General features: G+C 40.5%; 2 protein-coding genes across 4 annotated transcripts in view; both read right to left on the bottom strand.

The window, feature by feature from the left end:
* Positions 1-16,918, bottom strand: part of atp8a1 (ATPase phospholipid transporting 8A1) — a 66,205-nt gene extending 49,287 nt beyond the window's left edge. Inside the window, exons 1-6 of one of the 2 annotated variants that reach the window (XM_084550462.1) lie at positions 16,590-16,918; positions 15,071-15,148; positions 14,881-14,969; positions 11,578-11,622; positions 6,404-6,476; positions 1,186-1,291 (exon numbers count right to left, since the gene is read on the bottom strand). In XM_084550462.1, the coding sequence (XP_084406588.1) occupies positions 1,186-1,291; positions 6,404-6,476; positions 11,578-11,622; positions 14,881-14,969; positions 15,071-15,139 (382 nt within the window). In that variant the 5' untranslated portion in view covers positions 15,140-15,148; positions 16,590-16,918. The remainder of the gene's footprint in view (positions 1-1,185; positions 1,292-6,403; positions 6,477-11,577; positions 11,623-14,880; positions 14,970-15,070; positions 15,149-16,589) is intronic. The other variant, XM_084550463.1, reaches the window with a different exon arrangement.
* A 2,400-nt stretch (positions 16,919-19,318) lies between these two features.
* LOC311491860 (phospholipid-transporting ATPase IA-like) overlaps positions 19,319-22,355 on the bottom strand; it is a 33,425-nt gene continuing 30,388 nt past the window's right edge. Inside the window, exons 7-11 of one of the 2 annotated variants that reach the window (XM_084549905.1) lie at positions 22,187-22,260; positions 20,925-20,994; positions 20,709-20,836; positions 19,878-19,989; positions 19,319-19,719 (exon numbers count right to left, since the gene is read on the bottom strand). In XM_084549905.1, the coding sequence (XP_084406031.1) occupies positions 19,393-19,719; positions 19,878-19,989; positions 20,709-20,836; positions 20,925-20,994; positions 22,187-22,260 (711 nt within the window). In that variant the 3' untranslated portion in view covers positions 19,319-19,392. The remainder of the gene's footprint in view (positions 19,720-19,877; positions 19,990-20,708; positions 20,837-20,924; positions 20,995-22,186; positions 22,261-22,355) is intronic. The other variant, XM_084549906.1, reaches the window with a different exon arrangement.

Raw genomic sequence — 22,355 nt, 5'->3', positions numbered from 1 at the left:
TCCCTTCAATATGCAAAAAAACAGAGGCATTAAATGGACTTTCAATTCACAGATACATATAACAGTTTTAGGGTCTATGTTGGAAGTTTTGTCTCCTCTGCTTGTCATGGTGGTGATTTTGTAGAGTTAAAAAGAAACGCGTGGAAGGGTATGTCTTCTTGATTGACAGCTGCCTCGGTCTATTACACTCTGCTGTGAATGTGATAGACTGAGGGATCACAGCGAGGTTTACAGAACCAAAGTGACACACACCATGCATTTTGTAAACAGGAGATTTCATTTTATGATATGATCCCTGGCTCTCTCCTGCACTTGATGATTATTTAAGTGACTTTATGAAATACTGGTGCCCGGAGGCTGTGGTGGTGTGTTGCATTTGCTCAGAGGTCACTAGATGGCAAATTACAACAAAGACAAGTATCAAGGACACACAGCATCGTTTATGCAAAGCACCTGGGAGCAGGTCCAGTCAGAGCTGCAGCACCAGCAATGCAAGACCTGCAGTTTGGTACGTGGCACACTAGACCACTTGCGCAGCATTACAAATAAATATGCCTGTGAGCACCATCTATGACACCTATACTACGTAAAGGCAACAAGTACTTCAAGAGCTGACTTTTATCTATTTTTAGTTGCAGCTGGCGTGTGTATAAGCCACTGTGTCCTCCAATTAGCAGAGGCTGGAGGTCTTAATTTGCTGCAGTGTTACATATTTGAATAAACTCTGGTATAACTGAAACTAATTATGCACTTTATTGGTGAAATCATCAGCTTAGAACTCTACTACAGCTACAACGATTAAATTAACATAATCTACTGTTTTCTTTGGTTGCAGGAGGTAAAGTATGCTTTCTAAATCCCCATGATTAGACTGATTGTCCTTTCATAAAGGTACTGTTTAACACAAGTATAGTATGTAGATGTGAACAAAGTGTGTCATGCCAGATTTGTACATTTGTTGCTACAACCTCCTTGATGATAAATGTAAATCTGATAAGCTGCTACAGACAATACTAGCAATAAACTGAAAGAAAGACTAACTTTATTTGCTGTTTTTTTTTGTATGTTATTTTATTAGACCACTAAACAAAATCCAACCACTAATCCCACATCACATACTGGAATAAAAGCATTGCAGCATACTTTATATCCAGAAGCTGTATCCCACTGGGAGGTGTGATATACCTGGAGATGCAGCTTGGTAGGTGATTTTTCCTTCCACGCGCTCAGGGACGGCAGTGTGACAGATGGCCATCATGGTCATGAACTCCAGGATAACAGCAGCTGTGGGCTGCAGGAAATGGAAAAGGGCACTTTGACTTTTAATGTTCTTTAATAAAACATGTAGAAGAGGCAAAACAAAGAAAGACCTTGATGATATTGAAGAGGAGGGGCAGAATAAGGGCAGAGAGTACTCTGTTCAACTTTGATCAACCATTACACATGTTGAGTGTGCAGTCCCATTTGCATACACCTTTTAATAAATGTGTACTGTAGATTTGGATGTGCTCAAGTTTGTAGTTTGGAAACGAGCAGGACTTTTTGATCAACTTGCTGATGGTATAGTAAAATTAGTAAAAGAACATCAATAAATAGCATAAATAAATGCTTACCGCACTAGTCACTTGCCCCAAAATGTAAAGCTCACAACTCTGGTATAAATGCTGGTGAAAATCACTGTTGAATAAAATCTACTCTCAATTCATATATATTTTGGGTTTATCAAAGAGTTTATCATCATTTACTGCAGTTCTGATGCTGGGGGAAAAAAACCATTAGCGTTTAAATGTTTTATGTAGTTACAAGCCTGAGTTTGTCCATTTCTGAAATACATGTGGCTTCAGTAGTCACTAGTCCGGTTTGATCCGATAAATGACTGCTGGTAACGAGCCAACAGGATCCCACAGAACGAGCCAGCTGCTGACAGACATTTACTCGAGCTTTTTCGTCCAACATAAACTAGCTTCAGTTAATGGGGAAAAAAAGGCCTAACCTATATACAAAGGGCATTTCACATTAATGAGGGGAACAGCATGACTAACTTGCCATGGGGTAGACTCAGACAGGCATCTGCTGAGGCTCCTGTCTGAGGCTGAAGACCACCAGTTTGTAGTCAGTGACCACAGCTGAAGCAGAGACATAAGCAGCCTCGAGGGTCACGGCAGGCCTGAATAATACAGCAGCAGTGCCAACAGTAGTCTGGCGGCAAACGTTTGTTAACAACGAGTACAGCCGGACTGATTTCACTCACATTCTTAGTTTAGCATCGTTACAAGCAACCAGTCATGAATGCAGCAGTCACTAACCTGTAGCAGGAGAAAGGGAGTGCAGAGAGTGTACAGCAGCTCTAACAAATATAATCACCTCCCTTGAAAAGTATTTTAAATGTGTGCTACAAATCCATTCATCAAAAGTGCCTGCTTCTCCTTGCTTCTCAAACAAAAAGCTGTGTACTCAGGAACAGAATTATTAAATTTGCTCTTTCCGATGACCGTGAAAACTGCAATGAGGGGAATGAGGAACAAAGGAATCCATGAATGAAGGGGGAGGAGGGGTAAATCAAAAGGCCTCTTGTGAATGAAAGTAGTCTTTTACAGTCCAGGTGGCTGAGACAGTCCCCTCTGCCTCCTAGCAGCATGCTAATCTGGTCTGGATGACAGGTATCCTCTGAAGGACATTACAGTGTATGCGTACTTTCAGCGTGAGGACATTTGTGCGTCATTTTTTGGTGCAGGAGCTGTTACTGTGTTTAAACTAGGTTTTAGGGATAAGATTTGAAGTAAGCTTGGGTTAAATCTACTTACAGGATGGGGCTAGGCATATAACTTGCCATTTTGTGGCTTTGTGCCATTTTTAACCTGGCAACCCAACAATGATGACTGTGCCAATCCAAGAACTAGATCCGCCGAGGGTTGCACGACTTCAGATTTTTTTAAAGTCAACTGATGCTGATTGGTCACTGCTGACGTCATCAATAAAAACACAGTAGAAAGTAATGCTTTGCAACAATGAAATCTATATTCTTGACCTGAATCCATATACTGAGATACTGTGCGCTGCAGATGTGTATAGCCTATATTAAAAACAGGATGTCTTAATGGTGTTTCACAATACTCCACATCATGGTGATGGGATAGAGTAGGTTAAAAAAAAATGCGGGTACTCTGTGTACTGCATCTAATCTAATCTAATCTAATCTAATCTATTCTAATCTACTCTAATCTAACCTAATCTAATCTAATCATCTAATGTCTTTGACAGTGAAATTTACCATCAAATTGTTGATTTGCGACCTCCTCCTCTATGTAACCGCAAGACATTTGGGGAACTCTTTAATTGACTGCTGTTGAGGAGGTGTCAATTTTGTTATTGTCAGGTCATCAGTGACTAGTCATCATGATGCTTAAGGCGTCATGGCACAGCAGTGAAGTTGACAAAAGGACTAGTTGACTGGTCTGTACATTCCCTAGTCCCACCCATAAACTTCTTAAAATCTCAAATGTGATATTTTCTATTAAGTTTACTCAAACCAAGCCGCAGGTTATGGCTCGACCCACCTATCTCTACTGGGGAGAACTGCACAATTAGATGTGACACTTAATACCACAGCTATCTCCCCACTGACTCCTGGGTAACCAGTGATTGACACTCATCACTTCAGACATGACCAGTGTGGAACAAGTTGATGGGTCAAGAGAAAACGAAGCAGAGAGCCTGGGTGAGTGAGCAAACAAAACACCCACCAAGGCTGTCTGTCTGCAGGCGGAGAACACGTTCAGTGACTCAGGAGAACATGAAAAGCACTAGGGGGGATGTTTATTTTTGTCAGCGCTGTTAATTCCCCACAACTCTAGTCTGCCGTCCGCCCCAACATAGTATCAACATTGCTCGTACAAAAAGCCCGCAGCCACGCACAACTATTATTAATGATAAGGATTAGTACGTAAAGCAACAAGTGTTGTTACGGCCATAAGAACAAAGTGTTTGTCCTGTGAGAACAGCAGGTGTTAAATACTATATTTATAGTACTGAAGTACTGCCACACAAGTAAGAGTCAAGTATTCATGATGTATAAACTTAAAGGGGTAATTCAATGATGTGTAGCAATGATAGACAAAAAAAACAAAACAAAACGACAACAAAAAATGTATGAGAACTAAGTTCACAGGCTGCAATGAGGGGAACACCATCCACAAATTTGGTTTGGCAATATTTTTATAAACTGTTTCACTCAGAAATATTTGGGGTGGGAAATATACAAGAGAGTTACCAAGGCAACCAGAACCTGGAGCATCTACTAGGGACCAAATGTCAGCTACATAGTGATGGACGACAAGCAAATCACTTTATATGTTGATAGGGCTAAATTCTTCAAAGATTTAAGTGACAGGTTTGATACTATTGTCATGTCTGTGAGAGCCTGTAAGCCAGTTAGCTTAGCTTACAGAGATACATCCGGTATATGTCCAACAGAACCTTTGATTAACCTATATAAAAACTAGAGTCACAACAGAAAGTGACTTATCATCAACATAACATTAGTTGGAAAAAATTATGACTCACATAAGTGCTACAGTATTAATCCTCCTGTTACCTTCAAATTTACTAACACCTTTTATGCTTGGGGTCAATTTGACCCCAGCAATTTAAACCACCAGAAGATAATTATAAGTTTCCAAAGTTCTTGCTGTATCTTTGTCTTTTGACTTATACACTCCTGCCAAAATGAGCTATCTAATGTAGGCTTGCAAGTGGGTCACATCCAAGTCTATCCAACTGTCCCTATATACTCACCCCCCTCTAAATGTGTCATCTCAAGTATATAATGTCTCATTGATGGTGTTATGAAGAGCTCAAATGCTGATTTGATGTCTTGGACATGGCTGACAGTATATCTGTTGGGACCTGGAAGTTGGAACCATTGTGATGGCATTAGCAGCAATAAATCTAGCCTGTTGTTCAATTAGGGATCTGGACCATAATATCTTTCCATTTTTGGAAGGTAGTGTGTTTACTGGTGGTTGAGAGACAACAGGAGGGTCAACACTGAGGGGCTCATTCTCATCAGAGAAGGATGTTTCATAATCAGGGCCCTCCTCAACAACGTCTTCTGTCTCAGGCACATTCTCACATTGAGAGAGAGCAGAAAGATAGAGCACACAGAGCACCGAGAGAAATTCAGAAGGTTTAGAAGGCTGCTGTGCAAGCTTTTATATGTTGCTTTACCCCTATGTTGTGTGAGCTATCAGTATCTTCCCAGGAACCATATTTTACTCCAACCACAGCATGAAAGGTTAAGGCCCTAAAGCTTCTTGAAGATTATAAAATTGCATGTTATAGTAACCTCAGCATCATTCAAAACAACCATAACAAAGATGTCTAAAATGTTGATCTTAAAATACAGGACATCGAAAACATATAATTTAATTTTATGTTTACCCAGTTGTCCCCAGTAAATTAGGAAGTCATACAAATAAGTCATAAAATATGAAGCAAAAAAATATATATGTTAAGCATATATTTAGAGACGTTAATCGTTGAATGGGGTTAAATTGACCCCAAATATAATAGGATGGTAAAGACATCCACCATCAGTAACACATTTGTACAATACAAGATTAATCACAAGCAGAATCATTACCAAACATGCAGAGAGACTGTGGTTTCTTAACAGCGGTTGGTCATGCACTATAATTAGCAGTAGGGGAGTTGATATCAATATGAAGCTAAAGCAGATCTTTGGCATGTGTGTAGAGATTCCTTTGTCATAACAAAGCAAACAGTACAGTGGGATTACTACTTTCCTTGGGCGGTGGTATATAAGTAATTAGATGTGACATTCTGCCTCCCACACACTGTTCTGCAGCCGAGTGACTCAAACAGTCAATCAATCACAGTTTCCTCCCATTTCCAAACCAAAGGTGCTCTTTACATCTCACTCTAAAGTCATGTAAAATATGACATATGTAAGTGATAATGTGCATTTTCAGAAGGATTGTTTTCTGGCTTCAGTCTTTTAGTATGGATACAATAATAAGTGGATGAAGTGCATCTTGATCTTGTCAGAATCGGGTAATCAGGGTGTCAGCCAGCCATGTTGACAGTGTTGTGTAAAGACACAGTAATCCACCCTTCAGAAGGGTTTTAATTAAACTAATAAAGGGAAATCAAGTCCACACATCTGAACGTGTCGCCATAAATCATCTCAAGATAAAATAACATGGTGCATGCCATCAAACATTGTAGCCACTGCGCCATTATTAAGCCATAACTGTCGATCTAAAATGGCCACAGAAATATTAGGCAACTACACACAATTAGATTCAATATCCTTCTTAATGTTGGCCTAAACAGCAGCAGGCAGGCAGGCAGGCAAACGAAGGGGATCCCTGACATTACTTACGTGATTACTTTGGAGGTTTTCCAGTAGGCTCGGGTCATTAAATCCCGCTTCATCTGATGAGTGTGTGCTGTGCCTGGAAAGAAGAGATGGAGAAGTCAAAACAACACAACACAACACAACACACTGGAATACCTTAGAGCACAATCATGTAGCACTGACAGCCAAGTGGAACATGTTGTCTTGACTGTAGACTAGTAAAGAACGAATAATTCATTTTCATTATGATCAGAGCATATTCTGACAACAGACATGATAACAAAACGAGGAATGAACATTAAAGTACAATTTTCTGGCGGCTTTTGGCGGTTTTCTAAAGATAAGAGACGTAACAAAAGTGTCTCTACAAAGGCTGAAGTGTTTCTCAAGTACAGAGAGACAATTTCTTGTGTACTACTAGAGAGACCAGAGTTCTTGATGTCTGCATAAAATCACTCATTTCCCATTTCATTAAAAAGGAATGTCTGCTACTTCGCAGCCTTCAAGGCTTAAGTCTGCTTTATACTTGAGAGTTTTTATTCTAGTGCTCTTCTGTGTCTGCACTGTTCTGTAATTTCGCTGCTAAAACAACGTGTTGTGTACTCCAAACAATGGGTGACTGGAACTGAGCCCTTCGTGTTGGAGTTGGAGATAATAAATGTTGAACAGCAGTTACTTTTACTGAAATCATTGCAACACGGTGAAGAGAGAAGATGTCTGAGGTGACTGAGAGACAAGAACACTGTATTCAGACCAACTGCAGCTGTTGTGGTCTGAGTCAGCGCTATGTACACCAACGTCAGTGCCAATGGATTGTACAAACAGCACACCGACAGCATAGATCCATCGCAAAAGAATAAATCTGGCTTTAGAATATGTCACTTTTTAGTATTCTCACCACAGCCTAAAAATGAATTATTATTATCAAGTGCACATCGACCACACTGTACATGTTTGGTCTATATACACTATATTACCAAAAGTATTCGCTCACCCATTCAAATGATCAGAATCAGGTGTTCTAATCACTTGGCCTGGCCCCAGGTGTATAAATTCAAGCACTCAGGCATGCAGACTGTGAAACAAGACATTTGTGAAAGAATGGGCCGCTCTCAGGAGCTCAGTGAATTCCAGCGTGGAACTGTCATAGGATGCCACTTGTGCAACAAATCCAGTCGTGAAATTTCCTCGCTCCTAAATATTCCACAGTCAACTGTCAGCTCTATTATAACAAAATGGAAGCGTTTGGGAAAAACAGCAACTCAGCCACGAAGTGGTAGGCCACGTAAAGTGACGGAGAGGGGTCAGCGGATGCTGAAGCGCATAGTGCAAAGAGGTCGCCGACTTTCTGCACAGTCAATTGCTACAGAGCTACAAACTTCATGTGACCTTCAGATTAGCCCAAGTACAGTACGCAGAGAGCTTCATGGAATGGGTTTCCATGGCCGAGCAGCTGCAGCCAAGCCACACATCACCAAGTGCAATGCAAGGCGTCAGATGCAATGGTGTAAAGCACGCCGCCACTGGCCTCTAGAGCAGTGGAGACGCGTTCTCTGGAGTGATGAATCACGCTTTTCCATCTGGCAATCTGATGGACGAGTCTGGGTTTGGAGGTTGCCAGGAGAACGGTACATTTCAGATTGCATTGTGCCAACTGTGAAATTTGGTGGAGGAGGAATTATGGTATGGGGTTGTTTTTCAGGAGCTGGGCTTGGCCCCTTAGTTCCAGTGAAAGGAACATTGAATGCTTCAGGATACCAAAACATTTTGGACAATTCCATGCTCCCAACCTTGTGGGAACAGTTTGGAGCGGGCCCCTTCCTCTTCCAACATGACTGTGCACCAGTGCACAAAGCAAGGTCCATAAAGACGTGGATGACAGAGTCTGGTGTGGATGAACTTGACTGGCCTGCACAGAGTCCTGACCTGAACCCGATAGAACACCTTTGGGATGAATTAGAGCGGAGACTGAGAGCCAGGCCTTCTCGACCAACATCAGTGTGTGACCTCACCAATGCGCTTTTGGAAGAATGGTCAAAAATTCCTATAAACACTCTCCTCAACCTTGTGGACAGTCTTCCCAGAAGAGTTGAAGCTGTAATAGCTGCAAAAGGTGGACCGACATCATATTGAATTCTATGAGTTAGGAATGGGATGGCACTTCAGTTCATAGAATGAGTAAAGGCAGGTGAGCGAATACTTTTGGTAATATAGTGTATGTGGGAAAACTGTGAAAAATACCTCTTTACAGTTTTGCAGAAGGAATCGTGACATATTCCAAAATATTTAGTTGGCACATTTGGGGAGCTAGACCCTATTGACGTTGTAGCATATTTGCAATCACAAAACCGTGGCCACTTTATTAGGTATCTGCAAGATTTACTGCATTAAAACAGTTTGCCTTATATTCTACCTTTACACTAGTAAAGTATATGTAAACTCACGGATATGCGAACATATTTATCTTTGCATCTTTGAACAATATTTTTGATTGTATAGGCCAGGGGTGTCAAACATACGACCCGTGGGCAATAATTGGCCCGCCAAAGGTTCCAATTTGGCACGTGAAAATCACACAATTGTTTAATAAAAGCAACTGCTATTCCTAATGTTTCCACAAGGACGCAGTCTTTTAGTAAGACTTGTCTAAACAGCAGATGGCAGCAATGTGCTGAAACTGGACTTAAATTTAGTTAATTAAATGTAAACATTGTCATAATGTACTTGTACTTCTTTGCACTAAAACAAAGGGAAAACTTCTGGTTTGTTGTTAACTAAAATGGGTTTGAAACCCCTAGTATAGGTGTACCAACAACGATAGCATTGCCACTGAGTGTAGTGTATCAACCAACTCAGCTCCTCAGCTCAAGATAAACTAATTTGCACTGAGACTGGCAGCACAAAACAGATCCAAGACTGGTAATAACATAGCCAGTGCCATGTGCCAACAGTATTGACATTTCTTGAATAACCACAATGCAGACAGAATGCAAATGCCAGTCCCCTGGGCCTCAGCGACACGATGTACAGTGCAACTATTTGCAATTCTGTCCATGACAACAGAAGCACATCATCCTTTCATCAAGCAATGTCCTAAAAACGCTACATTGTTATTTCACAATGCACACACACTCCATGCTCATACGTTTGTTCATTATCCCATTCATACATCATATACACATCAGTCATTTCTATAAATAATAAATAGCATTCCCCTTTGCTTTTGAAATAAAACAACGTATGAGGAGCTGCTTATAGCAGACAGGCTGGATGTCTGGCAGCTAAAACAGACCACATTACTCATACATTTAATCAAAGGCATCCATAATAGATTGATGGAAACACAGTTAGTCTCCTATACCAGAAATACTTCTTATGTTTGCCAAGATGAAAAATAATTCAATATCTTGAAGTCCATTAGGAATAAAGCACAAAAATATACAGCTGTCATCCTCAACATAAAGTAATGCAGGACTGGAAAAATTTGGACTGCAGAAGACTTTTCAATTATAATAGGAAAGGACATTTTTTATCCCTGTAACAGTGGCCTAAGGCAGTGAGTTCGTATGTAGCTACCAGCCACTCGTTGGCTGTCCACTGGTGATCGATTCATGACTCTGTGATAAATAGAGTCCTATAGATCAGGGGGACAGAAGCTTTGTACATGGCATTGGGCTTTGATAGAAATGTTACCGGGGCTGCCATTAGCAACCGTAAGTCTTTTTAATCCCACAGGATATGCTGTTCAGAGCCCTGAGAGCCAACCAGGCAGCCGGCTAGTAATACTCTCATCTACTCCACAGAAAGCAGAGGTTTGAAGAGAAGGAATTATAGGAAAAAGACAGCAATGCAATTAAGCAGCATGGCTGGAGTCGATATTGTGTTACACCTACACAGTTACTCTGAGGCTTAAGGAAATTTATCTCTCTTAAAGGCTTTATTAATATATGTCAACTAGGAGGGCAGATGTTTTTGCTAAATAGCTTTACGTTTTGTACCATATACTGTAAAATATAAGGATTATAACAGTTCACATCCAACTTGTTTAATGACGCACCATTATCAAATCAATGCATTTAATCTTAGAAACATCTACAGATTCTGCCACAAATAACAAACACGTTATTTTTTTTGTCATAAGATCTATTTTGTCATTACTACTGGTTCTAACCCTTGCACAGAGAAGGAGGCCCTAAACCTGTCTCGCCACGTCGATTGTCTTGATGAAAGGCACGGGGCTGGGTAAAGAGGACGGTCAGTTATTGATTATCTGCCAGCACACGGAGGTCCCGTCACTATGGTAACAAGGGTGCTGGCTGTTCACAGTCAATAACCAGAAACCAGATCCAGATCAAACCCTATGACACACCCCGCTGTCCTGTCCCCGTCAGGAAAAAGAAACAACCGAGCTGCTACAGGAATATCAGTAAACTCATACAGTGTTTTTTTTTTATCAGTCTATCATCAAGCAACAAAACACACTCATTAATATTTCAGTTTCTCCTGCATCGAAATCATGACTATAAATAAAGCATCAAACTCATGTTTTGGTGAGGCAAAAATAGCGATATAAAGAAACATGCTTTCACTGAAGCAGCAAGACTCCGTATCGTGGCATAATAGGCATTAACAAACAGGCTCCAATGCCCCATGCAAAATGGATGAGACACGCCCATGCTGTTACTGCAGATCTCGACACTGTAGCAGATGGATCTCAGAAGTAGGACTGTGTGAGTGTGCGTGCGTTCCATGTGTGGGTGCGTAGCTACCACCTCCAAAGTTAGTGTGATGTTAACTGGGGAAAAGGAGAACGAGCTGCACAGCTTCAGCCTCAGAACAACACACAGTATAAACGCTGGATGGCTATCGAAACTTGCTGATGTACCAGTGCTTGTTAGAAAGGCTCAAAACTAACTTAATTACTGAATATATAAATTCTGATGTAATATGGAGCCACAAAAACACACAATAAATACATATTTTAAAGCTGCCTTTTCACAACAACAGATATATACGCAACGATTCAAGAGCCACAGTCACATACAATACAACACGTCTCTGTACTGGAGGGATACAAAAGAAAAAGCACATTGAGGTATTGTGTTCAAAGTTACGATTTTCACAAGGCAAGGCAGCACTAATACATCACAAAAGCGGAGAGCGACAAAAAAATAATCATTTCACACCCAACGTCTTACCAGTCGTCCTCTGCAAAACTACCCTCCTCAGCCTCAGGGACGTGACTGTTGGAGCGAAGTGGGAAACAAAAGTCTTTTGTTAACATGTTCTGTGAATGTGCAGACACTAAGACTGCATAAAATGGGACTGTTTATGAGGAGTTAGAGTATGATGGCTCAGATGTAAGGAGGGACTAAGGGCAAAGGTGCTTGGGTTAGGTTGACAGCGGTGATTACAGCAGCCCCTTATTTACTCTTCAAAAGAATATTTTGACAGTTGTGGGAAATTCGATTTAATTGCTTTGTTACAGAGAGCTACATACCACCACCAGCCAATTAGTTTACCTCAGCACAAAGACTGGGATTACCTGGAAACCCCATCTCTGGCTCTGTCCGCAGGTATTAAAATATGTCTTACGTCTTGAGATCTTGAGAACTGTTTAATCTGTATCATAATTAAGTCTGAAAACCTTGAAGATGTGGCAGAAAAAGTCCTGTAAAACTAAAACTTTCATCTTATTTCTTTGTCTGGATTTAATTAAAGAAGTAATAATGTCTTCATTTATGAGCTTCAGTGGTGCTATGAGGTTACAGCTGCTAAAGCTGACCCACCCATCCATTCTTTTTCATGAGTCAGAATTGAATCCATCACTAAAATCATTACAATTATGTCTCCTAGTAATAAAACCTGAAATGGAACTGGTATAAATCAAGTCACTTAGCAGTTTGACTTTAATGCGACTTAAGGAGGAGGTGAATTCATCCAGAAAGGTCATCAGACGCATTGTAAGAAAATGATGATTGCATATTACATATTTATCAAGTATGGTTATAGCACATTAATTATATAACAGTATAATACGAACAGACAATTCAGTAATATAGAGACAACTAATCTAATCCAAGAGAAACAAAGGACAATTTTATATATGTAATAGTAGGACAAATGTAGCTGCAGTGTTTCTGTGTATATTTTCATGGTCACCAATGAATGTAGCAATACAAGCTAAATGTGGTCAGAGCTTTGGTTGAGCTCTGCTCAAAAACGAGGCACCAAATTATTTTGACATCTCTGCTCCAACAGACTAACTGCAGTACAGGATTTTGTTATGTGTATGGAGTGTAGCCGACCAGGCGATGTGCTCCACTGAACATTACTGCTCTCTGTTTGATTCAGGCTCAGTTTGATTCATGCTGTGAGTGGTTGTACACACAAGTAAAGAAACATAGTGAAACATAGTGAAATTTGAAACAACAAAGCAGTCCATCTGCATACTGGCCAATGTACAGTATTTGAATACAGCTTAAGAAATACGTTTTAACTCCAGTCTTCAGCCAGGAGGATTCTGGAAGCCTTTTAACCTAAACAGTATCTCTCCTTCAGATTTGGACTCCAATCCAGTGGAATTAATTAATGTCTGCACCCTTGGGGATGACTTTATTAATTACAGCCGCACTTAATTTGTGGTGAGGAACACATGCAGGCGGCCGCATCAGGGGGGGCTTTGTGCGAGTGTGTGTGTGTGCCTCCACCAAATTACAAGTCACGCTACAGTATATGCACATGATTGTTCATTAATTTCTATTAATTTTTTTTTCTATTTGCTTTTACTCAGATAATATTACTGCTTCTGCCTGGCATACAGTCAGATACTTCAAAACTGTCCAAAAACTAGGCGTTAAAAGGCATTGCAGAATTTAAACTTTAATTGAAAACATCTGCCTGCTAACTACTGTAATCCATATTTGATGATTAACCTCAGGCAAGCAGCTGAAAGCTTCTACCATAGAAGTGAAAGAAGTGCACATTATCGAACAAAATATCTGAAGACACATTCACTGGTGGGTTTGGTATGTGTCTATATTGTTACACATTTCCCATGAATATAGCCTTGTAGTGTAAAAACCTAACCGTATGGAGAATTTCTAAAGAAATACTGTTTTGTCGGTTTTGTTCACTCTAAACAAAAGTACTTCCAGATGTTGACCCTTAATGCGATCGTTCTGGGAATGCACCAGCACCATTAAGTCATGTGTTCTGGAGCTGGCAAGGTACATCAGATTAATGAAGAAATATTTTTCACGACTTTTTCAAAAATTCATAATAGACGCATTAGCATAGATCCACTGATGGAAATTCTGGGAGTTACTGTCGCACACATGATAAGACTGTGAGCCTCTCGCACAAAGATTGACCTCACTTGATTGGAAACAGAAAGCTGCACAGACACACTGAAACCCAGAAAAAGAAGAAGAGCAAGCCAAACGATGGCATCATCAAAAAAGATTCGCCTCATTAGAACCGGTCTTCTTCCCCCCTGCTACGAAACACTCATCCATATTTATCAGTTGCATAAGAGGGAGTCCTCGTTTCAGAGAATCAAAGAAGAACATTTCTACTTGGGATGAAGAGAGGACAGAGTGCTGCCTAAACTCAGTCAGTGATTGTCCCTGATGACCGAAAGGCTCGTCTAATTAAGTAACTGCTAAAAAAGCCAGCAAACAGGAAATGACATTCCACAGCATGGAAATTAAATACCAAAAATATCTGCCCTCAAACAGCATCAGTAGGAGTTAAAAATAAATAAATATGAGCAATGATTTTAGAGCTATCACATCACCATCACGTGTACATTATAGCTGCTTAAAGTAATTCATATTGTGGAACCCAGCATTGACACTGAGAAGTTATCAGTGTTCTCACTTACACACAGCCTAATGACAGTACAGAGAACTCCAGATAAAGTACTCTTTTGCCCTTCAGTCTGCACTTCGTCAGTCGTGCTTTTAATTGAATCCTAATGGGATTAATCATGTACTGTCACGCCAGCACTTGCTTTGGTTCTGTTCAGACACTCTGCTCTCCCACTTGTTTTGCATCCTCTGAGGATAATTATATATGCACAAAAATGAAATGATGGGTAAAAAAAAAACATTAAGGGCTGATTTAATGAAATGTTAAGTGTAAATGGTTGTGCTTTTATTTCAGTGGAGCTAGGAAAAAAGTAAATTCGTCTGGTCACAAAATACTGAGAGGAACAGCCAGTTTACACAAACACCTCCAACATGACAAACAATAGACGAAAGCCTGCGAAGGGGATTAAAGCGCCTTCGCTTGCAAATGTCTGTCCACCTTTTATTTATAGTTTATGTTGAGAAGAGCATTGATGCAGCTGCTAATGAGAAGACAAGGGAGAGGAGAGGAACGCCAGATGTACTATGATGCACACTCTGCATTTAATGAAGGTGATTGGGGAGGCAACGGTAGAGGATGCACCGAGGGAGGCAGAGAAAGTGGAAACGGGGGAGGAAAGCGGAACATACCCATAGGCCACACCGGCAATGGTGCACTTCTTGAACTGCATCACGTTGCAGGTCAGAGTTCCCGTCTTGTCAGAGAAAATGTATTTCACCTGTGAGGGTAAAGAAACACAGAATACATTAATGGGTACGCAGATTATTCTAATTGAGAGATTAAGCTTTCAAGTAAGAGCCACCGCAACATATTATTTACCTGGCCTAATTCTTCATTCAGATTGGACGTGCGGGCCATGGCAGGTGTGTTTGTGGGCTCATAAAGCATATCGGTGTCCTAAAACAAATCAGAGAAGTGTAAATTTAACAAAGAAGCAACATTTTTCAACTTCAGATTAGTTAGCAAGGAGTAAAAACAAAAAAATGCTGCACTTCAGTCCCCACAGGATATACTGAACCAACTGGGGCTGCCGGGAGGGAAACCAACTGAAAGCTGCTCTAAATGTTGTTTAAATTCACTTTCTAGGGTTTCATTTAAAATTTAATGACTAAAAGGGGCTCAGAAAAAACTTCCATCCCTCAGCTGAGAAATTTAGTGGAGCTGACCTAGTTAGTAAGGATGTATAAGAGCACCAGATTCTAGGTATTCAATCCACTGCTTCATGTCATCTGTTCAGATGTGTTTTGGCTTTGAAGTGCTTCACAAAATGTTCGCTGAATTAGGGAAGCAATGACAGCTGTAAAGCCGTTTACGTAGTATCATTTTGATAGTCCACTGCAGGCATCCAGTTCCTAATCATGCAATAATCATTGTTCTGGTAGCGTAAAAACAGCTCTGACCTTAGCTTGTGAATCGGAATAGTGATTCATTGCAAAAGACTTCACAGAGATTTCAACAAATAACCCTAAGTACTTCCCAGAAAAGTTCTTCTTCTCATTGTTGGCTCACTGTTTCAATAGGGAACAATTCCTGCTGAGTAATTTCCTATTTTGAAACTAATGTCTTCAAATGATGAACTTTGGACATAAAAACATCAAACAATGTCCTCTTCACACGTCAAGCAAAGGCAACATTAACTTTCATTTAGTGTCATGCTTGTGTTAACTTGACAATTTAAAGTTCTGTTTACTCTCATTTTTCCTCGGTTTTGGCCTCAACCACAGGCATAGGAAATAACTGACTCAATGCAACATTCACCGGCTAGTTGCTAACTTCATCCGTCTTCATTTTGGCACTGCGAAGGTAGTGCACAGTGAGTTTTAGAGCTTTGTGGATCAAAAAAATAAATAAATAAATAAACATAAAACACTGCATAAAAACTGCTGATAAGAATGATGGGAGGAAATCCAACTGTAGACACTAAAATGCTCTGTGGAGTATGAGGGTTCATGACTCCCATCTCCCCTTGACAAAAACCTGGTAATTCAATGCAACAGTGTTTAAACCAACTTTAACTCCAGTTTAGAGCACTGTGTAGAAAGAGTCTCCACACAGGTCAGGAACTCCCAAATGGGGCAGTTATATGGTAGTTCCATGTATTCAAAGTTATCCAGAGAATCTGGTGTCTTGAAATGCATTATGTTGCGAAACCACGATTTCCTGAAAACTGTTGGAAACTCTGATTTGTTAAGATGTCTGGATGGGAAAGGGTCATTGTGTCTCAGTGTCTCTGTAATAAGATCATTTTCACATCGATGTGTGTTAAAAGGACTATAAATGTTCTGGAAGTTAATCTACCACAAGTTTAGTAAAATAGTTTGTGTTATCTTTGACTCACCCAATTGATGAAAAAGGCTTGGATGAACTTGATAACCTCCAGTGTGACCAGGAGACTGATGGGTATCAGGTTGTTGAACAGGATAATGAAGGTGAGGAAGTTGAGACCAAAGTTAGCAGCCCCGCCATCTATCAAGGGATGAGTTTTGGACAAAGGGAAGTGATACACAAGAGAATCATCAGTGCTGGTTTGTAGATGTCAGTTAGTTAAATGAAAATGCCCAAAGCTACTTCCAGCCAATGATCGACATTATTCCAATCAAGGGAATGTTTTGGGATAATATCGTGCATTAGCTGGAATTAACCATTTCTTCCACCCAACCTCATCCTCTTACAACTCAGCAACCCGATTAGAAGTCCAATTTAATGTCCCAAAGATTCACAGTAGCGAACAGGGACTGAAATATCTCAAATGTCATTAGTGTCACAGCAGCAGCCTTGGCATCCAGCATGATCCAGGCAATGAATTCCACAAAGCACTATGCAAAAATGACGCTGGACCCCCAACCCCCTCCCAAAGAATTGGAAATGATCAACTTGTAACCCCACTGACACCAAACATGAAAACAGGAGGGATGTGATTTACCTTTCCTCAGCTTGCAGGAGGTGCAAATGTTACCTTCCTCAACCCAAGCCTTGATCTTAGCATTGTGGTTGAGAGGGCCAGCCCTTCCCCATGACAGAACGATTGCAAAACAAAAGACTGAATGGCACAGAGAGAGTGGCAGAATGGAAGCTACTGCTACAACAACACAGATAGGAGGGGATACTTGTTCAGAAGTGGGGGGGAAGACAAACGTATCAGATGCTCTCAAGACAAAGGAGGGAGATTCAGTCCATAGCACATTCTCAACCAACAAGAAGTGGAAAAGAGTGGGTGGATTATGCCAGCAAGAAAGTTTGGGTGTTAATGGTGATCACCTCATTTCACTCATTTCAAGTAGCCAGCTCATTATGTTATGCAGAAATGCTGCTGTCAGATGATAGAGCGATACCGGATTAGACCAGTGCCATTGGAAAGTCATTAAAAATCCATTTCAAACCAGGACATGCACAGGTCAAACAACCGCAAAAGTTCTCTGACGTCTATTTTATGCCACTGGGATGTAAAAGTAATGTGTATATAAGTCTTAACCATGTTCAAGTAAAACAAATGGTTAGAATAATTCTCCGTAAATAGTTTCGTTTCATTACTCAAAGTGAACTTCACTGATTTTACAATTCTGCATACATTTAGTGATAGCTACCTACTACAATAACACTGTAAAAACTGAGCAATCTATGCTAAACAGATTGCTCTCAGAGACTGCATTAATTAACCTGTCACAATGTATAGGCTTAATGAAATGCAACAGCCAGTGTCAGCACTTTGCGACAGGTCAAGGTCTAGTTCATTATTCACCAGGCATGCACAATCACAGGCTTCTGTGACATACGTGTGAAGTGTGGCGGGCTAACTCTTCTGTCCTTGTATTGCGTTTACGCTAAAATGTTGATGAGTGAGTGAAGTTATGTCAATTTACCAAAATAAAGTAATGCGTGTAAATTGGATGTTTAAGAAACGACAATCTCCCCACCTCTCTCTTTTGTCACAGGTTGGATAATATGCACTGGACAGAGTCTCAACAACTCCTAATGGAAGTAGAATCAGTCTCAAGATGGACGCTTGTTTTATAACTTACACTCCCCTCATCCGTTTGATATAGGGTCATTTAGATGAGGGCTTTAATGCCACTAAGGACAATATTAAAACCCTTAGAAAACCAATAGAAGCCAATGCAAAGTCCTCTCAAAAGGGGCAGTATAAGTTGTAATGCAAGCTTAAGTTGACCAGGGCACAACCTCTCCTACACAGGCCTATCAGGGTACAGAGTAATGGCCAGAGTGTCACGATAATCACTTTGCATACCAGGTTCAGAGCTTCATCATTACAGACCAAGTGAGACACAGAGCTGCTCATATTTTGTAATGCCAGTAATATTAAAAGAGATCCATTATCTTTAATGGTTTGAGGATACGTGTAAAAACTAAGCAGGTTTCCACCTCTGCCCCTCCTCTCTCTGTCTGGCTTTTGAAAAATCCCCTCTCTGTCTGTGTCTGTAAAATCCACACAAGAAAAGATGGCGGCAGAGGCATTTAGAAAATGTCAGCTCTTGCCCCTTGGGTTGCACCGCATGTTGTGTTCAAGCAATAAACACGTATAAAGCCTCCTGCTATGAAAAGCTTCCCGAGCACAACCTCATCTCCCTTGCAGTCAAAGTAAATGCTTCTATTCATTTGTTGGGTAAAATGAGAGGGGGAAAAAAATGACGGTCTGAAGCTTGGGAACTGCAAAGCGTTTAACGTGGCACAAAAAAATGGAGGAAAAGTGAGACACTGTTTGCATCAGGCACTGAAAATAACTAGACGAAGGTATAAGAGAGCTGGAGGGGAAAAACCTATTGTTGGATCCCTGGTATGTGCTTGTCCATGGCATGGGCCCATACAAAGTAGGGCAACCATATAGGGGCGAGGGTAGGGGGCTTCATTTGCTTAGCAAAGGCAGAGCTTCAGTAAGGGGTTAGTAAGGGAGGGTCATTCACGGATGGCCAAGGCTTTTAAATGGTTGTTACCTGGAGCTGTTAAAAAACGACAACAAAGAAAACAACAAAATCAAACAGAACATTAGAAAGGAACAAAAAGGTACAGCAGCGCAGTGATATTCAACCATTTCTTTTTTTCATACACAACACATTTATGCATGTCACAGCTGTTTTTTTTCTCATTTAACAGGGAATTCACTTATTCCCACATTGCCACATATTTCACTTGTAATGCAAAACACAGTTTAACTGAGGCAACAGAAAAACGACACAACACATACCAGCATTTAAGAACTTAAAATGACAAAGAAATAAGCTGATATGAACAAGTGAGACAAAATATGTGGAATAAGGTGTGCAGCTTAAGCTGTCGGGACTCTTACAGTTGAGATCCATGTACCAGGCATCATTGCCGTACTGGTACTTCCAGATGGTTTGGCCAATGGAGCAGACCAGAGAGATGGCCAGCAGGCAGCCAAACAGAACAAGGATCTGAAAGTTGGTGATACGCTCAACGTTGGACAGCTTTAGGGGAGGTCGTGTGGAGTTCTGGGTAACACACGGCAAGACAGTTAATGCAACAAAATGTAAGTAAGATAAATGGGGAACCATAAAACATTTGAATACTAATACTGATAGTAATATTACTACTGTTTTCCATTCATAACTGCAAATAATACACCAAATATCGTACAAATATGATTTACCTGCATGAGCTTTGTGTCATGTCCTGTGTACACCACTACACCATGGATCCACTGTGTATTCCTCAGCTGAGCTCCCCTCAGTAAGATCTGGTCTGGTCCCAGAGGTACTGTGCTGTAGTGGGACATGTCACTGTCATTAGTGCTTTTAAATACATGCCCTATCTCACCCTAAATCAATAGGAGTTGACCTTACATACAAGCATTTGACATAAACCGACCTGATTCCTTATGGATTAATATGTCAATACTATCAGTAACTGATAATCAGTATTACAGCGCTAAGTATTGTGTCCTGATACTTCCAAAGTATTGGAAATTTTCCTCAATTTCTAGCTTCTAAATTTCCAACTACAAGCTAAATTCATAATTATAAATAAAGACATAAAAGTAAGTGTAACATGTATAATAAAAAGTATGGTTAAATATAAAAACAAGTTATAATAGCAATGTATAATTATCAGTTATACACAGTGACACTTTAGGGCATTGACTCATCAAAATAATCGGCCAAAGTTCTTGATTTGTAAAAAGAATTACATCAATAGGAAAATACTGCTGATAAACCATTAACTGCCAAAAAGCCAAATTGGCTTTTAGTAACAATATTCATTCAGAAGAGCTTTATTGTCATACAATGGCAATGCCTCAAAACAAATGTGTAATTAAATATCACTGAAGCAAGTCCTTTGGTTTGTTCAACAAAAAAAAAAAAAAGAAATGTTCCTCAAAACCTCATAGTACACTGATATTGGCTCTGCTCCTGGCTAATGGGCTACTGAGTTGGTAAGAGGGGCAGGGAGCCAGGCGTGGAGCTCAGCCACTGTGTCCCACCTGTGTCCATCCAAGCGCAGGTTCCCAACAAACTCATACAGATGACGGTTTGGGCTTTCACACTCCATCCGCCCGGAGAGACGCATCAGGTTGTCGATTTCCTTTATGTCTGCGGTCATTTGGAGACCCTGTTGGTGTAGTTACAGCATTATTAACGCACTTTAACTTTTTTAGTTCTTAAAGTGTGGATTGTATGAAGAGAGACTAAACAATCACCTGTCTGATTTTAAGGTTTGTTTCTCCATCCAAGTTTGATGTTTCAATGTAGCACATTCCCTGTGGTTCACTGTTGTGGAGGGAGAGGATACAGACACTTGGAGTAGTAGTAGTATGCAATGATATATTACAGTATTTCTAACCTCTGCTCATTGTTTTTAAGGATTATAATTTGTATGGTACTGTAATAAACAAACAACTACTAATTACTTCCCAATAGCAACTTTCAACTATCAGTATGAATTTACAATCAGTGTTGGTTAATTAAATGTGACAGAGAAAGGAGCTACAAGAGCAGGAGACAAAGATGCTGCCTGCCAGCTATAGAGGTCACCCAGGAACATAAAGGTACATCAATGTTTGACACCTATTTAATGTACAGACAGCGTCTTTGCTTGGTACTGCCCCTGAGTTTAGCTGTGTTTCAAAAAAAGTTAAAACAACACTGGAAAGGGACAGAGAGCTGAGAGAGAGAAGTTATCACAGTGGGGTGATATGAGCAAGCGGGCATACCGAGCACAACAAGCACAGCAGACAAATGAGCCTCTGACAGACTCTGGGCACAAGCAGGCAGAGGCAGAGCATGCCAGTGGTTAAGGTGAGGTAGGTCGCTGATTAGCTTCTCTTTTATTAGAGTAATTCATTCATACCAAAGACACTGAAGCTCTACCACAATCAGTGAGAGGCGTGGATCTGCTGCTACTAGCCACCGAATGAGAGTTTCAGGTTCATGAAAACGAGTGAAAGTCTTTGCTGATGGCCGGGGAGTGATTTCTAAAACCCACTACTTTAGTACTGATTGTCAAAAACTGAACCAATCTCATTCAAAAAAAATATGTTGGAGAGTGACCGCATGCAACTGTCACATTAAATGTTGCATTCAGGGTGCAATACAGGCCATGCAAAAGCAAGATTATGGAAATTATGGAGATAATTTATAACTCTGAGCAATGTTAGAAGTTTCAGCCAAACATTTAAAAGGGTCTATGGAACATGTTACACTGTAGAATAAAATAGCTGAGTAAGGAGCCAATGTGATGGCTGCCAAACCACAAAGAGGAGGAAATGTAAAAAAAAAAAAAAAAAAGAAAAAGGAAGAAAGAGAAAGGAAACTGACTCAAATATCTGGTTGCTACCAAAATTATCACAGACCCCTTCCTTCCTCAAGTGTGGAAAATACATTTTTTGTCAGAGCTAAAATAAACACATGGTCCCTATCTCTCACACTGCTGTTTTGTTGGTAATGTTGCTGGTTTCCTGACCTGGACGACAGTATGACGAGGTCAGCCGGGAGGTGATCCCCATTTGCCGCTCTCACTACTTCCCCAACAGCCACCTGATATTACCAATGCAGACCAGCAGGGGGCGAGACAGAGAAAGTGCGGCAGTTGTTGGCACAAGGGGCAGGAGGGAAAAGATGAAGAGGAAAAA

Source organism: Chelon labrosus, assembly GCF_963514085.1.
Source record: "Chelon labrosus genome assembly, chromosome: 8".
NCBI classification, from domain to species: Eukaryota; Metazoa; Chordata; class Actinopteri; order Mugiliformes; family Mugilidae; genus Chelon; species Chelon labrosus.
This window is presented reverse-complemented; position numbering and strand designations above follow the sequence as displayed.